The sequence below is a fragment of the Corvus hawaiiensis genome, chromosome 10 (assembly GCF_020740725.1).
Source record: "Corvus hawaiiensis isolate bCorHaw1 chromosome 10, bCorHaw1.pri.cur, whole genome shotgun sequence".
NCBI lineage: Eukaryota > Metazoa > Chordata > Aves > Passeriformes > Corvidae > Corvus > Corvus hawaiiensis.
This window is the reverse complement of record NC_063222.1, coordinates 9,003,610-9,021,489: the sequence shown is the minus strand read 5'-3', so window position 1 is coordinate 9,021,489 and position 17,880 is coordinate 9,003,610. Positions and strand designations below refer to the sequence as shown.

Sequence of the window (17,880 nt, the reverse complement as noted above, 5' to 3'; positions counted from 1 at the left end):
TATACCCACAGAAAGGCAGACAGACTGTAGATGTCACTACTGAGGGCTCTTTCAAGTGTTTCATCTACAGGGAGATTAATTATTTGGTTCTTGCTGGAGTTGCTAATAGGATAACTAATTTAGATGGTCATTCCTTCTGTCATAAATATCTGCTTGAAGGGATGAGACAAATGTACTGCAGTTAAATGTAGAAAGCTCTCAGATACAAGAATGGAGGTAAAATGAAGAAGCACAACCAATCCTCTCCATAAGCTAAATCAACCATCTCTTCAACACAAAAATACTTCGCTTGTTCTAAAGATATAACTGAGCTTGAGTCATCACTCCAAAACTCACATCTCATTCCTGCCTATCTTCTGTGAAGACATGAACTTCACAAACAAATCCAGTTTTTTCTCTCTTCCTTGACCACTGCACTGAAAGACAGCAAGAGCAGACAGAATCCTTCCTTTTCCTTTGAAAAAGCAGCTGGCAGAGCTAGAAAGGGTTAAAAATAAAGCCCTGCTTACAAAGTTTTATTAATCTCAGAGACACAGCTGAACTCTTCCACTAAATGCTAAATTTCTAAAGGTTTTGCTTATATTTCTGTGTGAACCCTGTTTTAAGGATGATGTTTGCAATAATATGCCTAAATAATTTCTTCCTCCCTGTATCTATGATTATGTTCTGGGAAGTTATAGTTTTTCTTTTTTTAAGATCAGAATAGAAATACATTTCAAACCCTCTAATTTAAAGCACAAGAAAAAAACTACTGGTTTTCCTCATTGTAAGGTCTCTCGTGATTTTTGTGTCGAATACACATCTCTGTCAATGTCTCTTTGTAACACCTTTAACTCTACAGCACATGGTACCTTACAAGGTCTTGGGAAATTTGGAGACAGCTGTGTGTTAATTTTATTTTACCAAAACCTTTTACACAGATTTATTTTTCTTTCTGAGCCCCTGCAGCAATTTTTCTCCTTCATATACATTCATGAATCCTTTTTCAGTGGTGTTTTCATTTGAGCAGACGTTTCTGATTGAGTAGTTAGTGGGATTTGCAGAAGTCACACTGAAAAATTCGCTGTCTAAGGAGCTTTCCTGCTGCAAGGCACACTGATTCCCTCGGTGAGCTTTCCTCTAAGCCCTTTCATGCAGAAGCAGCCAGGGAAATTTAAAAACTGCCTGTGGTCTTATTTACTAGTCTGTCCCATTTTTGTTGAGAAACATCAAACTGTAACTTCTAACTCAGGGAGAGTGAGAGAAGAGGCAGGAGGGCTGTGAGGGACAGCTCCTGATGTAGTCAGGGTGCGGTGCTGAAGCCAGGAGGAAATATTTGGTCACTGCCACAGCAAGTGTGTGTGGTGAAGGCAGTAAATCTCACAGGCTCCAATCTCTGCTGCCAGGCTACAGTCAGTGAATTTGTTGGAGTCAAACTGGAATAACTAGAAATCAGAATTTCTAGACCAGTGAGCCATTTGCTGGCTCCTCTGCAGAAAAATCTTCATCACATAAGGAAGGCAGATATGAATCTGTTGTTGCTGGATCTGTTCTGCTTGTGTCTTTGCATCTCATATATGTAATCATTAGATCAGCTACAACTTTTTAAAACACTGATATCTATGAGTATTTGTCTATATATGATCCATCAATATATCATAGAATCATGGAATGGTTTGGGGTGGAAGGGACCTTAAAGACCACCTTGTTCCACCCCTGTCATGGGCAGGGACACCTTTCATTATCCCAGGGTGCTCCGAGACCCATCCAGACTGGCCTTGAACACTTCCAGGGATCCAGGGGCAGCCACAGCTTCTCTGGGGACCCTGTGCCAGGGCCTCCCCACCCTCACAGTAAAGATTTTTTTCCCAGTGTCTAATCTAAACCTACACTCTTATAGTTTGAAGCTATATGGCAGGTAAGAACTAAATCCTACTTTCTCTTCCTGGCTGGAATATCTTTCCTTGCACTTGATTTTGGGACTAGCATCAGCTGCTTGTTTTCTTTTTCAGTGTGGTAGAGGACTGATGTTTAAAGGTTGTCATAGCACAAGCAATAACTTGCAAATAAGTGAAAAAGCCATTTGTATCAGTTAAGCTTTAATTTTCAATTTTTTATTCCTAGTGGATCTTGTGTGTAACTAAGAAAAAAACCCTTAAGTTTTGTGCATCTGTGTTAGGAGGCTTTCAGTGTCCTAAATCAGGGAAGGCGTAGCAGAATGTTTGACTACTTGAGACATATTTTTAACTAGACTAAGCCACCATGATTTGTTGTAGGTTTTCTAAATTCAGGAACAAAGATCATGGAGGTTATTAAAAAACCTGCAAAGGTAACAAAGGTTTGGAATTATGAATAGAATTAAGTTATAAATAGAAATTATTTTTATTCGTAAAATAGTAAGTAAATATTGTTGTCTTTTCTGTGACAAGACATAATTCTTTGCAGAGGGTTGCAGAAATCTTAAAGATGCCTTAGCTTGTATTTCTGATTTTTCAGGAGCTCTTCAAGGAATCTCTAAATTAAATATATGATCACATTATGACTGAGTTATTAGCCAAAATTGTTTTCTTGTATATATTTATGAATTGTCACAAAAAGAAGAAAATTACAGGGTGGAAAACTTTAGACTCTTTTTCTAGACAACTTGTAACTTGTTTTGTTTCTTTGAATCACTGCAATTTCACTATAAGTCATTAGGTTTAGACTCACGACTTGTGGAAGGCCCATCCTAAATTCCGAATAGGTTCTATAGGCTATTTAAATTGCTAGAAAGAAAATGCACAGTCCGAGCCTGCAGTGACTTGTGTGTCTTCTCAGGTCACTGCACAGGAGATGTATATTTGCTGTTAAGAGAGAGTGCCAGGACTTCATGGTTACTCTGGTTGGGACTAACGTGGAATACAATTTTCTTTCCTTCCTCTTTTATTTTGTTAACTAATGACACACAAAAAGTAAAAAATCTAGATTGCATGGAGGGATGGAGGAGAGGAAAGGCAGTCAGGAATTGCTCTCTAAGGAGGCAAGGGTAATTAGGTTTAGAAGCCTTTTTTCTATTAAGAAAACAGGCCTTGCAGCCATGCAGGCTGATGATGGGCCCAGCCTTGCTGTGGGCACACTCAGCACAGCTACTCTTAACTAATATTTCAGACCCTCAGGAAGCTTTATTATGAAAAAGTGGAAGCGGCCATATCTAATCCCGTTATACCAAAGGGAATTGCTAAGGCTGCCCCACTCTGGATGTGACATGCAGGAAACAAGGACTTCTCTTTGGAATCTGTGAACTCTAACACCAGTCTGTACCTGTGATGACTCAAGACCAGGCTCACTGTCCCTGTGTAGGATATGTATTTTCCCTGATTTTCCCAAACTCCAGCCAGCCAGGGGATGCTGTGCCACTGAAATAGGGGTGTGAAGTCTGATGTCACCTTCAGTACTTGCTGTGTTCAGCCTGGCACAGCAAGGGCTGGAGGCAGAGATTTGGACGTTCACGTTTTTTTGCTTGTCACTTAGACTTGTGAAGTAGGAGATGAACCCTTCTGAAAATTGGAAAGGACTGAATTGCATCTTAGACCGCTGATGTTGGGTACTTGTGTGGCTAAAGAAGTGTGCATGGGGAGTTTGTGATGTGCAGATCAGACCTGAGGTAATCAGTGGAACATCTTGTAAAAGAATGAGATTGAGCCTGAGGAGCTGACAAGGAGGGGAGCTCCAGACAGAGCAGAAGGCAAAAAGAAGTCAGGTACATTGCTGTGTGTGATGAGATCCCATACATCACTTACATGTGCTAATGCAATTCATAGGCTGGTGATTCAGCATTAGGTTTTTCCCCTCGTACTATTTCACATTTTATGTGTGTAATATGTGGTATATTCATCCTTCTCTTTAATATTTTATCATCTTTTATCACACCAAAATGAAAGGGGAAAATAGATGGCTATTAAATGTAAATACCAACAGCTCTTTGAAAAGTTCCCTTTCCCTTGCTTCCCTTTCTCAGCAGCAGGATGAAAAGTTGTGTAGATGCTCTAAAACTGGACTGGAAAAGTCTTTTGACATGTGGCATATTCCTTCCTAGGAATTAGCAAGAGAGATGGCAGACATGGGCCAGATATTTAACCTTTGCCACCAGAGGTGTGTTAGTGTTTAAAGGTTATGGTACAGTAAATGAGAACAGCCCAATAATCAGTGAAATAAAGATGACAGAACATTACCTTTTATGTGAAATTCTAAAATTATATTTATTGGCCAATTCACAGAAAGTGCCGTAGTGACCACAAAAATGACTCTGGCTTTTATACATGTACAGATGTACAGAACAAATTTTAAAATAACAGATCTATTTCAAATATGCATTTAATCAGTCCTGTGGAAAACATGGATACTAACAATGTCAAATTCATAAATGACTGTGCATATTGGCATAGCTTTTATGAAATACACCACTATGCCATGGAGGGGGTTTTGTACAACTCCTTACTCCATGTAAAGTTAGGGTTTGTGTACTGTACTGTCTGTCAAAATTTGCTGTACATTTTCTTTAAGAAAGGGTTGGTTTGGTTTGTTTGATTTTTTTTTTTTCTTAACAGCTGATTCATATCTATTCAAAAATCATGTCATATTCATCTCTTTAATTGCATATAGTCATTTAATTCATCGTACTGCATAAATTGTATAGATTCATGCTTTCAGAAATGCATTTAGCATCTGCAACAAGACATTTCAAGACACGGTTTATGGTTGTTTCACATCCACAATAAGATATTTCACGTAAGAGCATCTTTCCTGGGCTGAACAGTCTGTTGGTTTGAGACACGTTTACGGAGTACAACCGTTGTATGTACAACCATACAGCATATGTTTACTTAATCCCTTCTCTGGTATATGTTTTATTATCCATAAAAGTGGCCACAACTACACAGAATTTGGACAGCTAGGAAGCAATCCCAAGCTACAAAATACATGCTACCAACTGCAGTTACTGCTCCTCAACAAAAACCAATGCACTAACATGGAAGCAATCTGGGAAATGGCAAACTGTGTGTGAAAAATTCTACATTTTTGCAGGCAGATGAAATATCATTTTTACTGTCAAGAGATGATGAAATATGAAATAGAATTGTCCCAGCCAATTAGAGCACAGCTGTTACATTTGGCATGATGAGATTATTTCTCAGCTCTTTGAAATCCTACACTCTCAGTAACATATAAAATATTTAATAACTACATAGTTAATTCTAACTAGAACAACCCCTTCCACTAAACTGCAACAATATTCAGGGTGCATGTCTGATTCCTGCTCTGCTGCTCATCACAAGTCATGTTTTACAGTTCCTTACTCAGGAATTCCTCTTCCTTTTCCTCTCCTTTGTGTTGCAACCTCAGCTTGCAAGGTTCATTCATCTTCCCCTGTCTGTCAGACCTCGGGTATTCCTCATCCAATGGCTCATTTTGGGAAGGTGGGCAGAGAAGTGACAGGAAACAGCCAATGCCAAGGCAGTCATTGTTTGCTCCTGTGACCTAAACCCACTCCTGGCAATTCATAATTTCCTACAATATGGTTTGCACAATTTACACCCACTAGGGACTGAGATGTGCTGAGGGAAGCAGAGAGTTCCCTAAAGTCACCACTGGAGCCCTCAGTGTTCCTGCTCTCCCCTTTACACCAATCCTTGCAGACAGAGCAAATGAAGAAGAAATGAAATTCTATTTCACTTGGGTCTTAGTGATGCAGTGGCTCTTCAAGCACAAGGATTTCAGTTCTGGTTTGGTGTTCAGGTACAGGAGGCAGGAGCAGATGAAGGAAACACATCAATGAAAAGACCCAAGCTGACTTTGTACATTCTCCCTGTTTGCCTGTGTGGCTTCTGAGCCGGAGAACACAGGCTTGAAAACAAACCCCAGAGTCATCATGCCAGCAGAGACCAGAAATGTATCACAAATTTGCAATATAAAGGTAGGCATGGAAGTAATCAGAAGAGTTGGCACAATTCTATTTCTTTGCAGCAGTTAGTGCCTGGCTGGAAATCTTGAGCATTTGTTTTAGAAAGTAGGTGCATTCTACTGACATTTGAGGAGAAGCAACATTATCTGTCCTAAATGAAAGTACTAGTAGTTGCTGTTTAGTATAGGGACACTTAAAAACATGGGCACATGAATGACAGTGTCTGTTTTCACATTAATGACAATAATCTAATTTCTAACAAATTATGCTTTGTCTAATTGTTTGGCTGGCTCCAGTGTTTATTGGTTGGCTTTGTTAAATCATTTCCACGTAAAAGACACTGCTAAATTCATATCGTATGAGCACTTATCCACTGATTACAGAAAAGATTTTTTTAAAAATCAAGTTTCAATTTAAATTTATTGTTTAACCTTTGACAACTTATGCAGTGACACACACCAACACGAGCACCTTAACAGAGTGAACTGATCGTGACATATTTAAGGAAATACCAGGGGATTTATTTTGTGTATTAAAGACATTTCATGAAAAGGTAAGAAATACAAGACTGAAGGAATGAATTGGGATGAGGAGGGATTCACAGCTTCTCTAGTAAATGACCAAAGGCAATGAATTTGATAACTATCTAAAAATATTCAAAGGATATAAATCATGGTTAGAGGAACTATTTAGAGTGGTGCAAAAGGGTATAATTGGGACTGAGATAAAAATTACAAAAAGGATTATTTAAATTCATTTTCAGGAAAAGCTTTCTAATGGTGAATTCTAATAGACTCTAGAACAATCTCCCAGGGGAAGCAGTAGAAGCCCCAGGCTTAGAAACATTTAAGTAGGTTGAAGCACCCCCATCCCTAACACTAAAAATTATATTCTAGTAAAGAATTCTGCACTGTTAGCATAATACTCGCACTACATTTTCCTTTTTTCTACTAATCTTTATTTCTAGGATTTGGCAAGTCTAGTATGAACTTCTAAACACACTGAAATTGAGATGAAACAGTTCTTAGGAAGCCTACCCATAGTGTGAATTACCCTGCAAAGCAATAATCCACTCTGGTGTATCTTCCCATCCCTGTCATGATGACCCTTTGAACAGAACTGCCTGTTAACCACAATCAAAAATTTACTCAACTGGTGGTGCAGTATTTGTAACAGAATATATATAAAAACCCCATCTCTTTTCAGATGTACCTCACACTTTTACATCAGTCTGGGGAGAGGCCAACAATAAACGTGCCAATAGTTGATTCTGAGAATGGAGGCAGTAACTTCAGCTCTCAGATTCATTCAGGAATGGTCATTATCCTTGAAAAGTTTTCTATTACGTATATTTTCAAAAATCAGGAGTCCTAACTATGTGGCCACTTAGGAGATTGTATCACTTCAAAAAGTTTGCTTGGGGGCCTTTTCAATGTGGAGTATAGTCTGCCTTGGGTGTCTCCAGCTCCTCATCAACCTATGGATCTCCAAAACTAATCAACACAGCTGTCAGGGGGCAAAAGTTCCATTTCTTACCTCAAATTAAACTGTGTGGTAACTGAACCCTCAAACTCAAGTTACAGAAGACACAATGTTTGCCCCAAGTCCCCGTGGGCTGGCCTTGGCTCTAAATTTTTCTACTTAGTGCACGCCCAGTATAGCAGTACCTCTCATGGCCCTGCTGCCTTCCCAGCTCTGCTGGAGGTGCTGTAACTTGAACTAAAGGAGGCAACTTCAGCACCAACAAGGCTAAAAACCTACAGGGTCTCCTTCATCACCAGAGCCCCCACTTCCCCATGGGAACTGTTATGTGATTTTCTTGTATACACACATATGCGTGTACACGTACGTGTCTGGTCACCTCGGAACCCTTCGACATCCTATATTCATTCTTTTTCTTGTTCATCATGACAGTGTCAGTTCTGGCATGAAAACAGAAAATGTTTCCATTTTCTTACTATTTGACACTCGAGCTTTTATGTGTCTTTCTTTTCTACAGGTATAAATTTCAACTTTTTTCACATCACTGTAAATCTTAACTCTTTCTGTTATTCATGCAGTACTCTCTTCTACCTTCCTGTTCACTCTTCCTTAAATAATAATTTGGTTTCCTAAAGGAACTGACTGTAGTTGATCCATTCCACATTCCAAAGAGCATGCCTAGTTAAAACAGCCATCCACCTTTTCATCTACTGTACATTAAGCAGTTTGTAGACAAGGATTTACTGCCAATTTCAGTACTGGTTTGAAATGTCATTGTAGTCACAGACTTGGTCAGGATTGTCTGATCAAGTCTTTTGTATCTGTATATTTAGGGGAGGCAGGAGTAGAAAAAAAAAGACATTGTAATTTTAATAACTTTTTGCCATTTTTTCCCCCTTAGTATATCCTGAAACCTTTAGTCAGAAATAGTTTTATGGGTTATTACACCAAAAGACACCTGAAAGAACTTTATACCCAGCTGGGAAGTTCAACACCTCTGAAAACCCATGACTATCCAGATTTTTACAAAAGGAATAGGAAGGGCTGCAGTAAAGCATTTTACTCCCATTAAATTTTCTAGGTTTCTAAAGCATGAGGATGGAATACCATTGTAAAATCTTTGTTCCCTATTTGGAGGCAGCTTCTCTTTGCGTTTGGCAAGCTTTGTGCACCTTGCCCAGGGAAAGCTGAACTCTTTTATTGTACAATGTGCTTAACTGGGAAAAAAATTCTGCTGCTTCTTTGTTCTCAGCACAGACATAAATAGTGACAATACACGGCCATGGAGCTTCAACAGCTGATGAATGCACAATTTCCCTATGACTTAGTACTGAAAATAAGAATGAGGGCTTTTCCTGAACTCTGTTTCACATGTCTGCAGTGCTTCACGCAGAGTGTTTCTTTATAGACAATAACTAATGAAGCACCAGCCCAAAGCTCTCCACTGTAACCATTGTGTCATTCCCTCTGCACATGTTTGGAGTGCACCACAAGGGAGGGCTCTGAGCAGAGCTGCAGGAGAATTATTGAACCACAGCACCACCAAGCTCTTTCACAGGGCTGTTCATCAACAGCACTCACAGCTTTCCAAAGGATGCCAGCAGCACTGTTCCTATTGCCAGCAGAGACAGGGACACCATAACGAGCAAACCACTGGCAATACCTACTCCAAAGGCAGCAAAACACCTCTAGGGAAAAAGGTTACCTGCTCTGGTGCCTGCCTTTTCATCACCAGGAATGAAGTTATGAACATACAAAACCTCCTGGATTCATTTTATTCTGTTAAGTTTCAAAAATAAGGGCTACAACTGTTTATTATTTTAAACCCCTATGTTAGACAGAGGCTTATGAAATTAAAGCCCTTGCTCCCCTTTCATTTTTGCACTGTTCAAGTGTCGTGTATTTTTAATTTATGGTCATGTCTTCTTTAGAGAAAAACAAAACCAGAAAAAACACACCAGGCTTGAACCTTGCCCATTCTACAAAGGTTATGAATTATAATTACTTTCTGAGATATCACTGGAGCAATTTTCCCAATATATTGTGCAGAAATACTTCTTGAGATTGGGGGTGTTAAGAGAGTATGAATTTTTCTCTGCTGTAGCTTTAGTGGTTATCTCTATTCTTTGTGTCTTTCCTTTCCATGCTAACAAAAATGAAGTTGGATTCCAGGCAAGTCCAGCAACCAGATGTCTGATCATTGGATACACAGTCTGAGACATGTAGCTTTAGGGAACCTGATGAATTTCAGTTTACATCTCCCCTCACATTGCTTGTTATGACTTTCTTTATTTCAAAAAAAAACTCCATTTGATCCAAATGTACAAAGACTGAACAGGATCACAGATTGTGGGTGCTGTAAAGAGTACTTATGTTACAAAGTGTTGCAAGGTTTGGTGCATGCGAGTGTTGGTTCCTTTGGGAACACCAAGATCTTTGAGGGATGGGATGGCCGCTATTCCTGTGGCTGTTTGCAGTGGCACTGGAATGCTGTGAGCTTTGCAGGCTCTGGGGGCAATGAGGCTGTGCAGGAACAAGGCCTGGAAGCTTCCTCAGCTGTGCCTGAGAGGGAGAAACCTAATGCCATTCTGTGGTTGGTGATACTGGTTGAAGCATGAGGAAGATTATATTTGTACAGCACAGAATTATGTGCCATCAACAGGAATAAATTTAGTGACTTAGAAGGTGGCTTGATTTCTTTAACAATCTTTTTGATGTTTATGTTTTGTCATTTGGGGTTTTTTTTCTCCTATCTCCTTAGATTTCCTCACTTGGTGTAGAACTACTTTAAACAGTTGCTCTGTAAAGGTCAGCAGCTACAGGGATCACCCCAGAGGGGCATTAATCTCAGACCTGTTGCTGAAAGCCTAGATAAGGCTACTGCATCATCCAGGTTCCTCTCAGCATTTCCATTATTTTTATTCAGTAATTTTATCGGGGCAGAACCTGATAAAACCTGGTATCCCCCCTGAGACTGGGGATATCCTTGTTTTGAGATACTTATTCTGTTCAGCATGTGTGAATTCAGGGAAGAGGAAGCCCCTTAGAGGAGATGTACACACAGTTTAATTCCTCTTCCTCTCTCAGTATCCATAGGTTTTTGCAAACATCCTTAATTCTGGTATTAAAATTTATATTCCAGGAGCAGCTCCATCTCACCAGATCTTTAGCTGCTGTCACCCCAGTAAAGTCTTTCCTTGTGCTGTTCTGTGGATATGGAGTGCTGTGTGTGCTGGCACCAAAACTTTGAGAAGAGCCAGTGTTGTGTCCCAGTGCACTGGGACCCTGGCCAGGGAAAAGATTAAAGCTGCCTCTGAGGTTACAGCTGTGGAAAGAGACAGCTGAGACACAAATTAGGTGCAGGGCTCAAAAAGCTTTGCCTCAGTGAAGTAAGGGCTGCTACTGCATTACCCTCTGACCATCCTTCACCTAGGGCTGCTGAGCTCCTGTGGCATTATTTTCAGTTTAGGGTCAGGCAGGGACAGCTGCTGCAATGGAGACAGTGGACTTCATCCCTACAAGAGGAACTTTGTAGCCTTCTGATCCTTTCTGAGCCTCATTTTGTTCCTGAATGGAGTAAGGATGGTGCACAGGTGCTCAGCAAGCTCAGCACCACCACATGCCAGACAGGAAAATAAACTGCTCCCTCCCACTAGCCTCTGGTGAGAGCTATCATTGGGTAAAAAGCAGTCCCACCACCACTGCAAGGTATTACCTGCTGGAATGAACAAATAGCAACAGTTTATATTAATTAGTATTAAAGATGTCACGAAGCCTTCATCTCTATTTCTAATTTGAACTGGTGTCAGCCAATGCAGTAAATATTGAGATTAATGTCAACTGTGCATTTTAAGGTTTAGTTGCAAAGATAAAACACCTGTGGAGGGGGTAGAAGTGAAAGAGAAATGAGCACTATTAATCACAAATAGCCACTTAGGTAGTTATATTAATTCAGATAACATCTTCAATTTGCATTTGTAGGTTTTGCAGCTTTTTCCAGCCTTAGATTAGAACTTCAAAAATTTAAAGGCATCACTGATGTGATATCATTTTAGACCTCTGTTGTCACCTCTGGATTCCTGATGCCATGCATTGTGGGTACCTCTTCAGAAGTGCTTTCTTTGGATACACTTGTTTATTGCTACTGTAAAAAAGCCACCTCACCACAAGACAGACATTGATGGTCAGGAGCACAAGGCTGATGAGGAGCAGCTGACAGAGCTGGGGGGCACTCAGCCTGGAGAAAAGGAGGCTCAGGAGGGCCTTTTCACTCTCTCCAACTCCCTAACAGGAGGCTGTAGCCAGGTTGGGGGTTGGTTTCTCTTCTCAAGTAACAAGTGATAAGGCAAGGGGAAACAGCCTCGAGTTGTGCTGGGGAGGTTTAGATCGAATATTGGGGAAAATTTCCTCATTGAAAGGATGGTCAGGCACTGGAAGAGGCCATCCAGGGCAGTATGGAGTCACCATCCCTGGGGGAATTTCAAGACACATGAATGGGAAACTTGGGGCCATGTTAGCGTGGTTTTTGCAGTGCTCAATGATCTTAAGCGATCTTTTCCAACCTGAATGGTTTTACAGTTCTAAACACTTTTTTTCAGGGAGGAAAGGAGAGAATTTTGGCTTTTGATTAGGGGCAAAAAACCCCCACACGTGTGTCTTTATGCACATATGTGTGTATGTGTTCTGGTTGATTTTTAAGCAAGTAGGTTATATAAAAAAATAATTGCTGGAGAGGAGGAAATATTGTTAGAATTGTTTTAGAAAAAGTGGTATTTCTTTCATTTTCTGTTAGTAGTTTCACTCAGGAAGCCACTGCTCTCAGTGCTACACAAGTATTCTAGGGCCCATTTTGTGAAGAAGTCTCTCATTCTCATTGCCATTTTGTGAAAAGGATGTTTCTATTTATTTAAATGAAAAATGCTGCATAATGCACTCCAATGAGTAATCTAAAGTACGTACAGTGATACATTTTAGTTTGCTGAATATCTTACTGCAAACCAAGTTTTAGTGACAACACACATGCCTGTATTACTTTGCTTAGGTTTAAAAAGGTAGGTTTATTTACAGTAGAGAAAATACTTTGTTTGCTTCTTGTGTAATGTACGAGTACAACCTGAAAAGATCTGCTTCCAGTAACAAAAAGATAAAAGTCAATATATTAGATGGAGAAACACACTGATGAATTCACAAACATATAAAAGAATTAAAGGCTGTCAATAAGGTTGTAAATTGCTGTTTTCATGTTGCCCTAATGCTTGCTACAACAACAATAATAATCAGGAATAACAGAAACTTTAAAATAATTTGTCTAGTTTTAAATCTGAAATTGACTTTTAAATATGTACATTTGCTTTTAAATCTTTTTTTTTTTTTTTTTTTTTTGAGCAAAAAGATTTGCTGATATGTGCTGATAACAAGCATCATGAAGAGCCTGCTTCATATCACTAAAAAAATTAAAACTAGGAAATTATCTAGGATACTAGGATGGTAAGAAATGATCTAACATAACATTTTTGTTCAAGATATTCAGAAATATTAATTTTGTATTACACAGAAATTGTGGACATTTTTACAGTTGTTATTCCTGCAGATAAAATGTACTTATGTGGCCTTGATTCTGCAAATATTCTTCTAAGTTTAATACGTGTGAGAGAATAAAATGAAACAGGATTGATAACAAAAGAAAACTGCTGTATTGCCAGTCTTAACAACCATGTGACAACATGATTGCTGGCACAACAAATACAAGCATGAATATCTCTAATTTTAAAATTAATATAGATTTTTCTTTCATTTACTTTCTAGTTATTTAACTGCAAGGCCTAGTTGCTGTCAGTATTTCCCTTCAGCTATCAAATGCAGAAACTGGAATTACAAGAACTCCCAAATACACTATATATATTCTCCCTATATCCCACGACATTCAGGAGCTGTTAGTAACCTAGTATTGAGGGAGGTGGATACCCTCAGGATTTCTCCAAGTACCCTTTGCAACATCAACCACCATTCAGGGCGCTCAGCAAGGTCCTGTTGTGGCTAGACTGACTGGGAGAGGGGAGAAGAGGAAGCAGCTCATTTTAAACAGCAAATTACGAAAGCAAAAGTCAAAGATGAAGTTGCAAAGAAAACAAAGTACTCAGGAAAATAACCCAGACGAACCACCAAGCAGCATTCACTTCCATGCCATTTTGTTTCTATGCGTTAGAGCAGCTCCCCTAGCAAGTGCTGCAGCATTTGGTAAGCAGAGCAGTTGAAGATGCAAAGGTATTTAAGGAAGGGGGACAAAAACCACACCACACAGACTTACCAACACATTGTATATGTAGCTCTGCTTTTTCCTTTTTTTTTTTTTCTTTTTAAACAGTGTTTAAGAAAAATATGCTGTGTTACCATAATAAACTAAAATAATCTCTCAACCTCTTCAGAGTTTAGTTTTCATTTTCAGCTATTTTGGTTCCACACAGGTTTTATTTTTCCTTGTCTACTTTATAAAACCTTCTCTCAACATTAATGGCTTCAGGAAGAAGAAATAAGGGAGAATTATGAGCACAGAAGAGAGCTCACAGTGTTGTTCCTTTCTCTTGTGCACTACAGGCAGGCAGGGGTACAGAAGAAATAATGTTTTTATAGAATACAGTCAGACAGGAATTCCAGCTGGCATTCACTAAGCAAAAGGGAACATTTTCCTCATCTAAAATAATTGTTTAAATCCCAGCCATACATAGCTATGGAATAATGGGGTCACTTATTTTCCACTAGTTCAGTAAGATGCTGCAGCAAGCTAATGATTCCATGAGACAGACGGTTTAAAGCATTGATTTGCTGCAAATTGCTCAATCCATAACTAATGAGCAGCTCTACAGATTTTCAGTGAATCAATCCCATTATAATTTACAGTTTGCATAAGATCATATTACTCAATCTCTGGACACAGAACAAGCTGGGGTTTTTTTTAATAACCTTCAGCAGCCCCTTCTTGTTGCTGTTTTTCTAAAACTTGTTTTAATTTCTATCAGTAGGTTGGATAAAAATCCCTCTCTTGAGGGTCTGACAGCATGCCTGAAAAAATACACTGTCCACATCTACATAGGCACACATGCATCCCCTGTCAGGTCCTAGGTATTCCTATAACACAGTTAACATCCAAAAGGCAGGATGAGACCACAGATGGAATTCAGCATCTGTGCCCTCTAGCACTAAAGCCAGTCCCGAGGAGGATTATGTTTTTTACACCTATAAGAATGTGAAGTTAGATGGCAACTGGTATTTGGACCCACAGAAGTAATTCTTCATAACAAGCTGAAATCTCTCCCATGTGAAAAAAGTAGTAAAGGCAAAAACCTCTATGGATAGAGTGACAGGACTTTTGTCACACACCTGCAGGTAGAAACAGGAAATTGAGAACTATGCTTGCTAACAGATCAAGCTCTGGATTACTTTATTACTGTGTGTGCCAGGAGGTTTGTACCACATTTTCCCCCGGCTTTGTAAGAAAAGGATCAGTTCTGTCATTATCAATTACTACAACAAGATCATTTTAGGCGAAACAGTTACAGGCAAGCAGAAGTTCCAATCCTGTCAATTAATTCAAAGACTGAAAAAACACTGTATTGGTTGTTACAAAAGAGCTGTGGCTGCAGGCTGTTTGTTAGTACGGGAGTGTTGAATCATCCCACTCCAACTGCTCTTGCCTGGTGGCATTCTGTTTGTCTCCCTTTTGGACAATCACTTCCTCTTCCTCCTCTTCTTCCTCTTCACTGTCATCTGATTCAGCACTGGTTGTGTCTTCTTCTTCATCATCTATGTCTTCCTCCTCACTCTCCTCTTCTATCTGGTGTGGCTTTTCATATTTCTACAATACATGTAAAGAAATGGAAGAGAGACAGTAGCAGAAAGGTGCCTTCTTAGCAGCCAGTGGCTGTCTCAAATGAGCATTTAGAAATGCTAACATGCTGGGGAAATCTGCTTTCCATCATTATGTGATTATTAGGCATCAAATCTCATACAAGCTGGTAGCAAACATTCAAAAACTACTGTAAGAAGAATGGAATGTCAATAACCAATATCTTTGGTAGCCACACTGCCAAAATTTAAACCTTCAAAATCAGCTTCTTTAAACTACTGATGATTTCCCCTCCCTTTAGTGCATAAGTGCTTACATTAAAAGGTTAAAACCAAAAAAACTATATCATCTTGGGTACCTACAAACAGACATGGATGGAATGGAAGTGATGGTGTACCTGACACCATCTTCTTTGGTAATTATATATGACAACAACTCTGAAGTTCTCAATTACATCTTAGCAAGGTGTGCAGAGTTGAGAACTGGGATGGGGTCCTCAGTTTACATACGTACAACTGAACAACTGCACCCTGAAAGAGGCTCAAACCCTGCTGCCAGCCCAGCCAGTGACTCCTGGCAGTGCCAGGACACAATGCTGTGCCTCAGTTAAAAGTACCTCCATGGGGTTGACAGTGATGGTGAGAGCAGAGTCATCCCAGTCCATCTCGTTTTCCTTGGCTCCCTCGCGCTCCGCGGAGCTGTGCTGATGGGCTGTGCGGATCCGGTACACACCCAGGGTTATGACGAACACGAGGATGCTCACACAGATGACAATAACGATTGTGGCCACACTGGGAACAACTGGAACAAAGGGTGGGAAAGGGAATGGAGTTATACCTGTGGAAAACATTGCCTAAACCCCACTAAATACCTCGTTAGTTTTTAACCCACAGCACTCCCTCCTTGGGACTGAGAATCAGGACAGACACCTGCCAAGTGCCTGGGATGACAGAAGGTGCTGACCAGTGCCCACCCACTAAGGTGGAGCAAACACAAATGGTGTTCACATATTTCTTATCCTATGATAAACTAAAAAGTGAACAGGCCCACCTTTGCTCTTTGAGCCACTTAACTACAGAAGACGAATAGTTAAGAAGTGCAGAATCAATTAGTTTAGAACAAGTGTTTGTGCAGTAAAATTCTGTTATCTCACCTGCATGTTGACCCCTTCTGGTTACAGCTGAGGCCTTAACTTCACTTGAGACAAAATGTATATCTCAAAGCTTATATTATAAAGGTTTCAAACACTTGTGATTTGAATGTCAAGCTCCCAGAAATAAAATAATGCATTGCCACCCTATTTGCCTGTGTTACAACCTTCCTGGGAGACTCTCGAGGACTAAAGACATTTTTCCTCACTGTTTGGTTGCACTCTGAGAAGCCCCTGTCTCCACTGAGTCACAGGCAGAAATCTCTCTGAACTACTGCATGTAATGAGTTCCATAATTAGGTTAGTGGAGAACTGCTGCCACTCTCTATGTACCTCGAGGTACTGCAGTTCCAGGAGCTATAGCATAACCCAGTCCATAGCCCATTTTATGACCTTGCTCTGGAAGTCTGAAATCAAAACAATATTTAGGAACAAAAAAACCTAGTTTGCAATAGTTTATCCACTAAACATCCAGTTTCATTTTAGTGAACTGTCTATAGAATGTAAAGAAAAATACAGTAATTTTCTAAGCATGTCTGTATATAGCTACTTACAACTGACCACACTTTAGATCAGCTTTACTTCTTTACATATGTATCATTCAGCTAAAAGGATTTCAGAATCCAACTTTTAAACAGGTATCTTTGCCCTGGATTTAACTTCACTGAAAAGGTTTCAGATTTGGGTATATATTTTAACTCATATAGCCTAAAAATTAAATTAAAATATATCCTAATTCCTGCTGCACATAGATGAATCTATCTTATCTCCGGAGAGCCCAGACTGAGGCCTTGACAGCAGCTAACAGAGGCACTGCAGCAATTATACATTTAAAAAATAATGCAATTTCTTCCTTTTGTTTAGAAAGGAGTGGGTAGAAATTAATATGCTACAGAAATACAAATGCACAAGGGCAATATGAGCATAAACATTACCCTTCATGCCATTCAATACTAGAAACAAGACATTTTTTAACTGTGGGGGTCAGAGTACAAAACCATGAATGAAGACTTTAAAAAAGGATACCAGGTTTCAATTACAAAGTACATTGTTGGACAGAATAGAATTCAGTGTTACCTTCTTTCACACCTGTGCAATGATCTCTGAGAGGTTTTAGAAGCTGAAACAATGGACCTCAGGGCTTTAGTCTGTTGAGCAGGCTGACCCCAAGGGAAGCACTGACACACCAGCATCATTGTGAGCAGTCTCTGTGAAGGTGCCACATACCTGAGTTGTGAACTGCACTTACACTCCCCTCAGGGTGCTGAACAGATTGGAGAAATTGGGGTTGGACTATCATGTGATTTACATGGTCCATGAAGTTGGAGTTGGAACTGTGTAGGATATTAACCTGGGAGAAGAGAAAAATAAGAGACCAGATACTAAAAAGTGTTTTATACTCCAAGCCCACTGGCTCCATATATTACATTGGACTATGAAGCTCATCAGCAGATAGGAACACTATTACATAGATCCTAAAGGCCA

The 17,880-nt window shown here is 39.7% G+C and overlaps 1 protein-coding gene across 1 annotated transcript in view; it reads right to left on the bottom strand.

The window, feature by feature from the left end:
- Window positions 1–4,191: 4,191 nt before the first annotated feature.
- CLSTN2 (calsyntenin 2) overlaps window positions 4,192–17,880 on the bottom strand; it is a 213,684-nt gene continuing 199,995 nt past the window's right edge. Inside the window, exons 15-17 of the mRNA XM_048314740.1 lie at window positions 17,623–17,746; window positions 15,862–16,046; window positions 4,192–15,254 (exon numbers count right to left, since the gene is read on the bottom strand). Coding sequence (XP_048170697.1) covers window positions 15,051–15,254; window positions 15,862–16,046; window positions 17,623–17,746 — 513 coding nt within the window. The 3' untranslated portion in view covers window positions 4,192–15,050. The remainder of the gene's footprint in view (window positions 15,255–15,861; window positions 16,047–17,622; window positions 17,747–17,880) is intronic.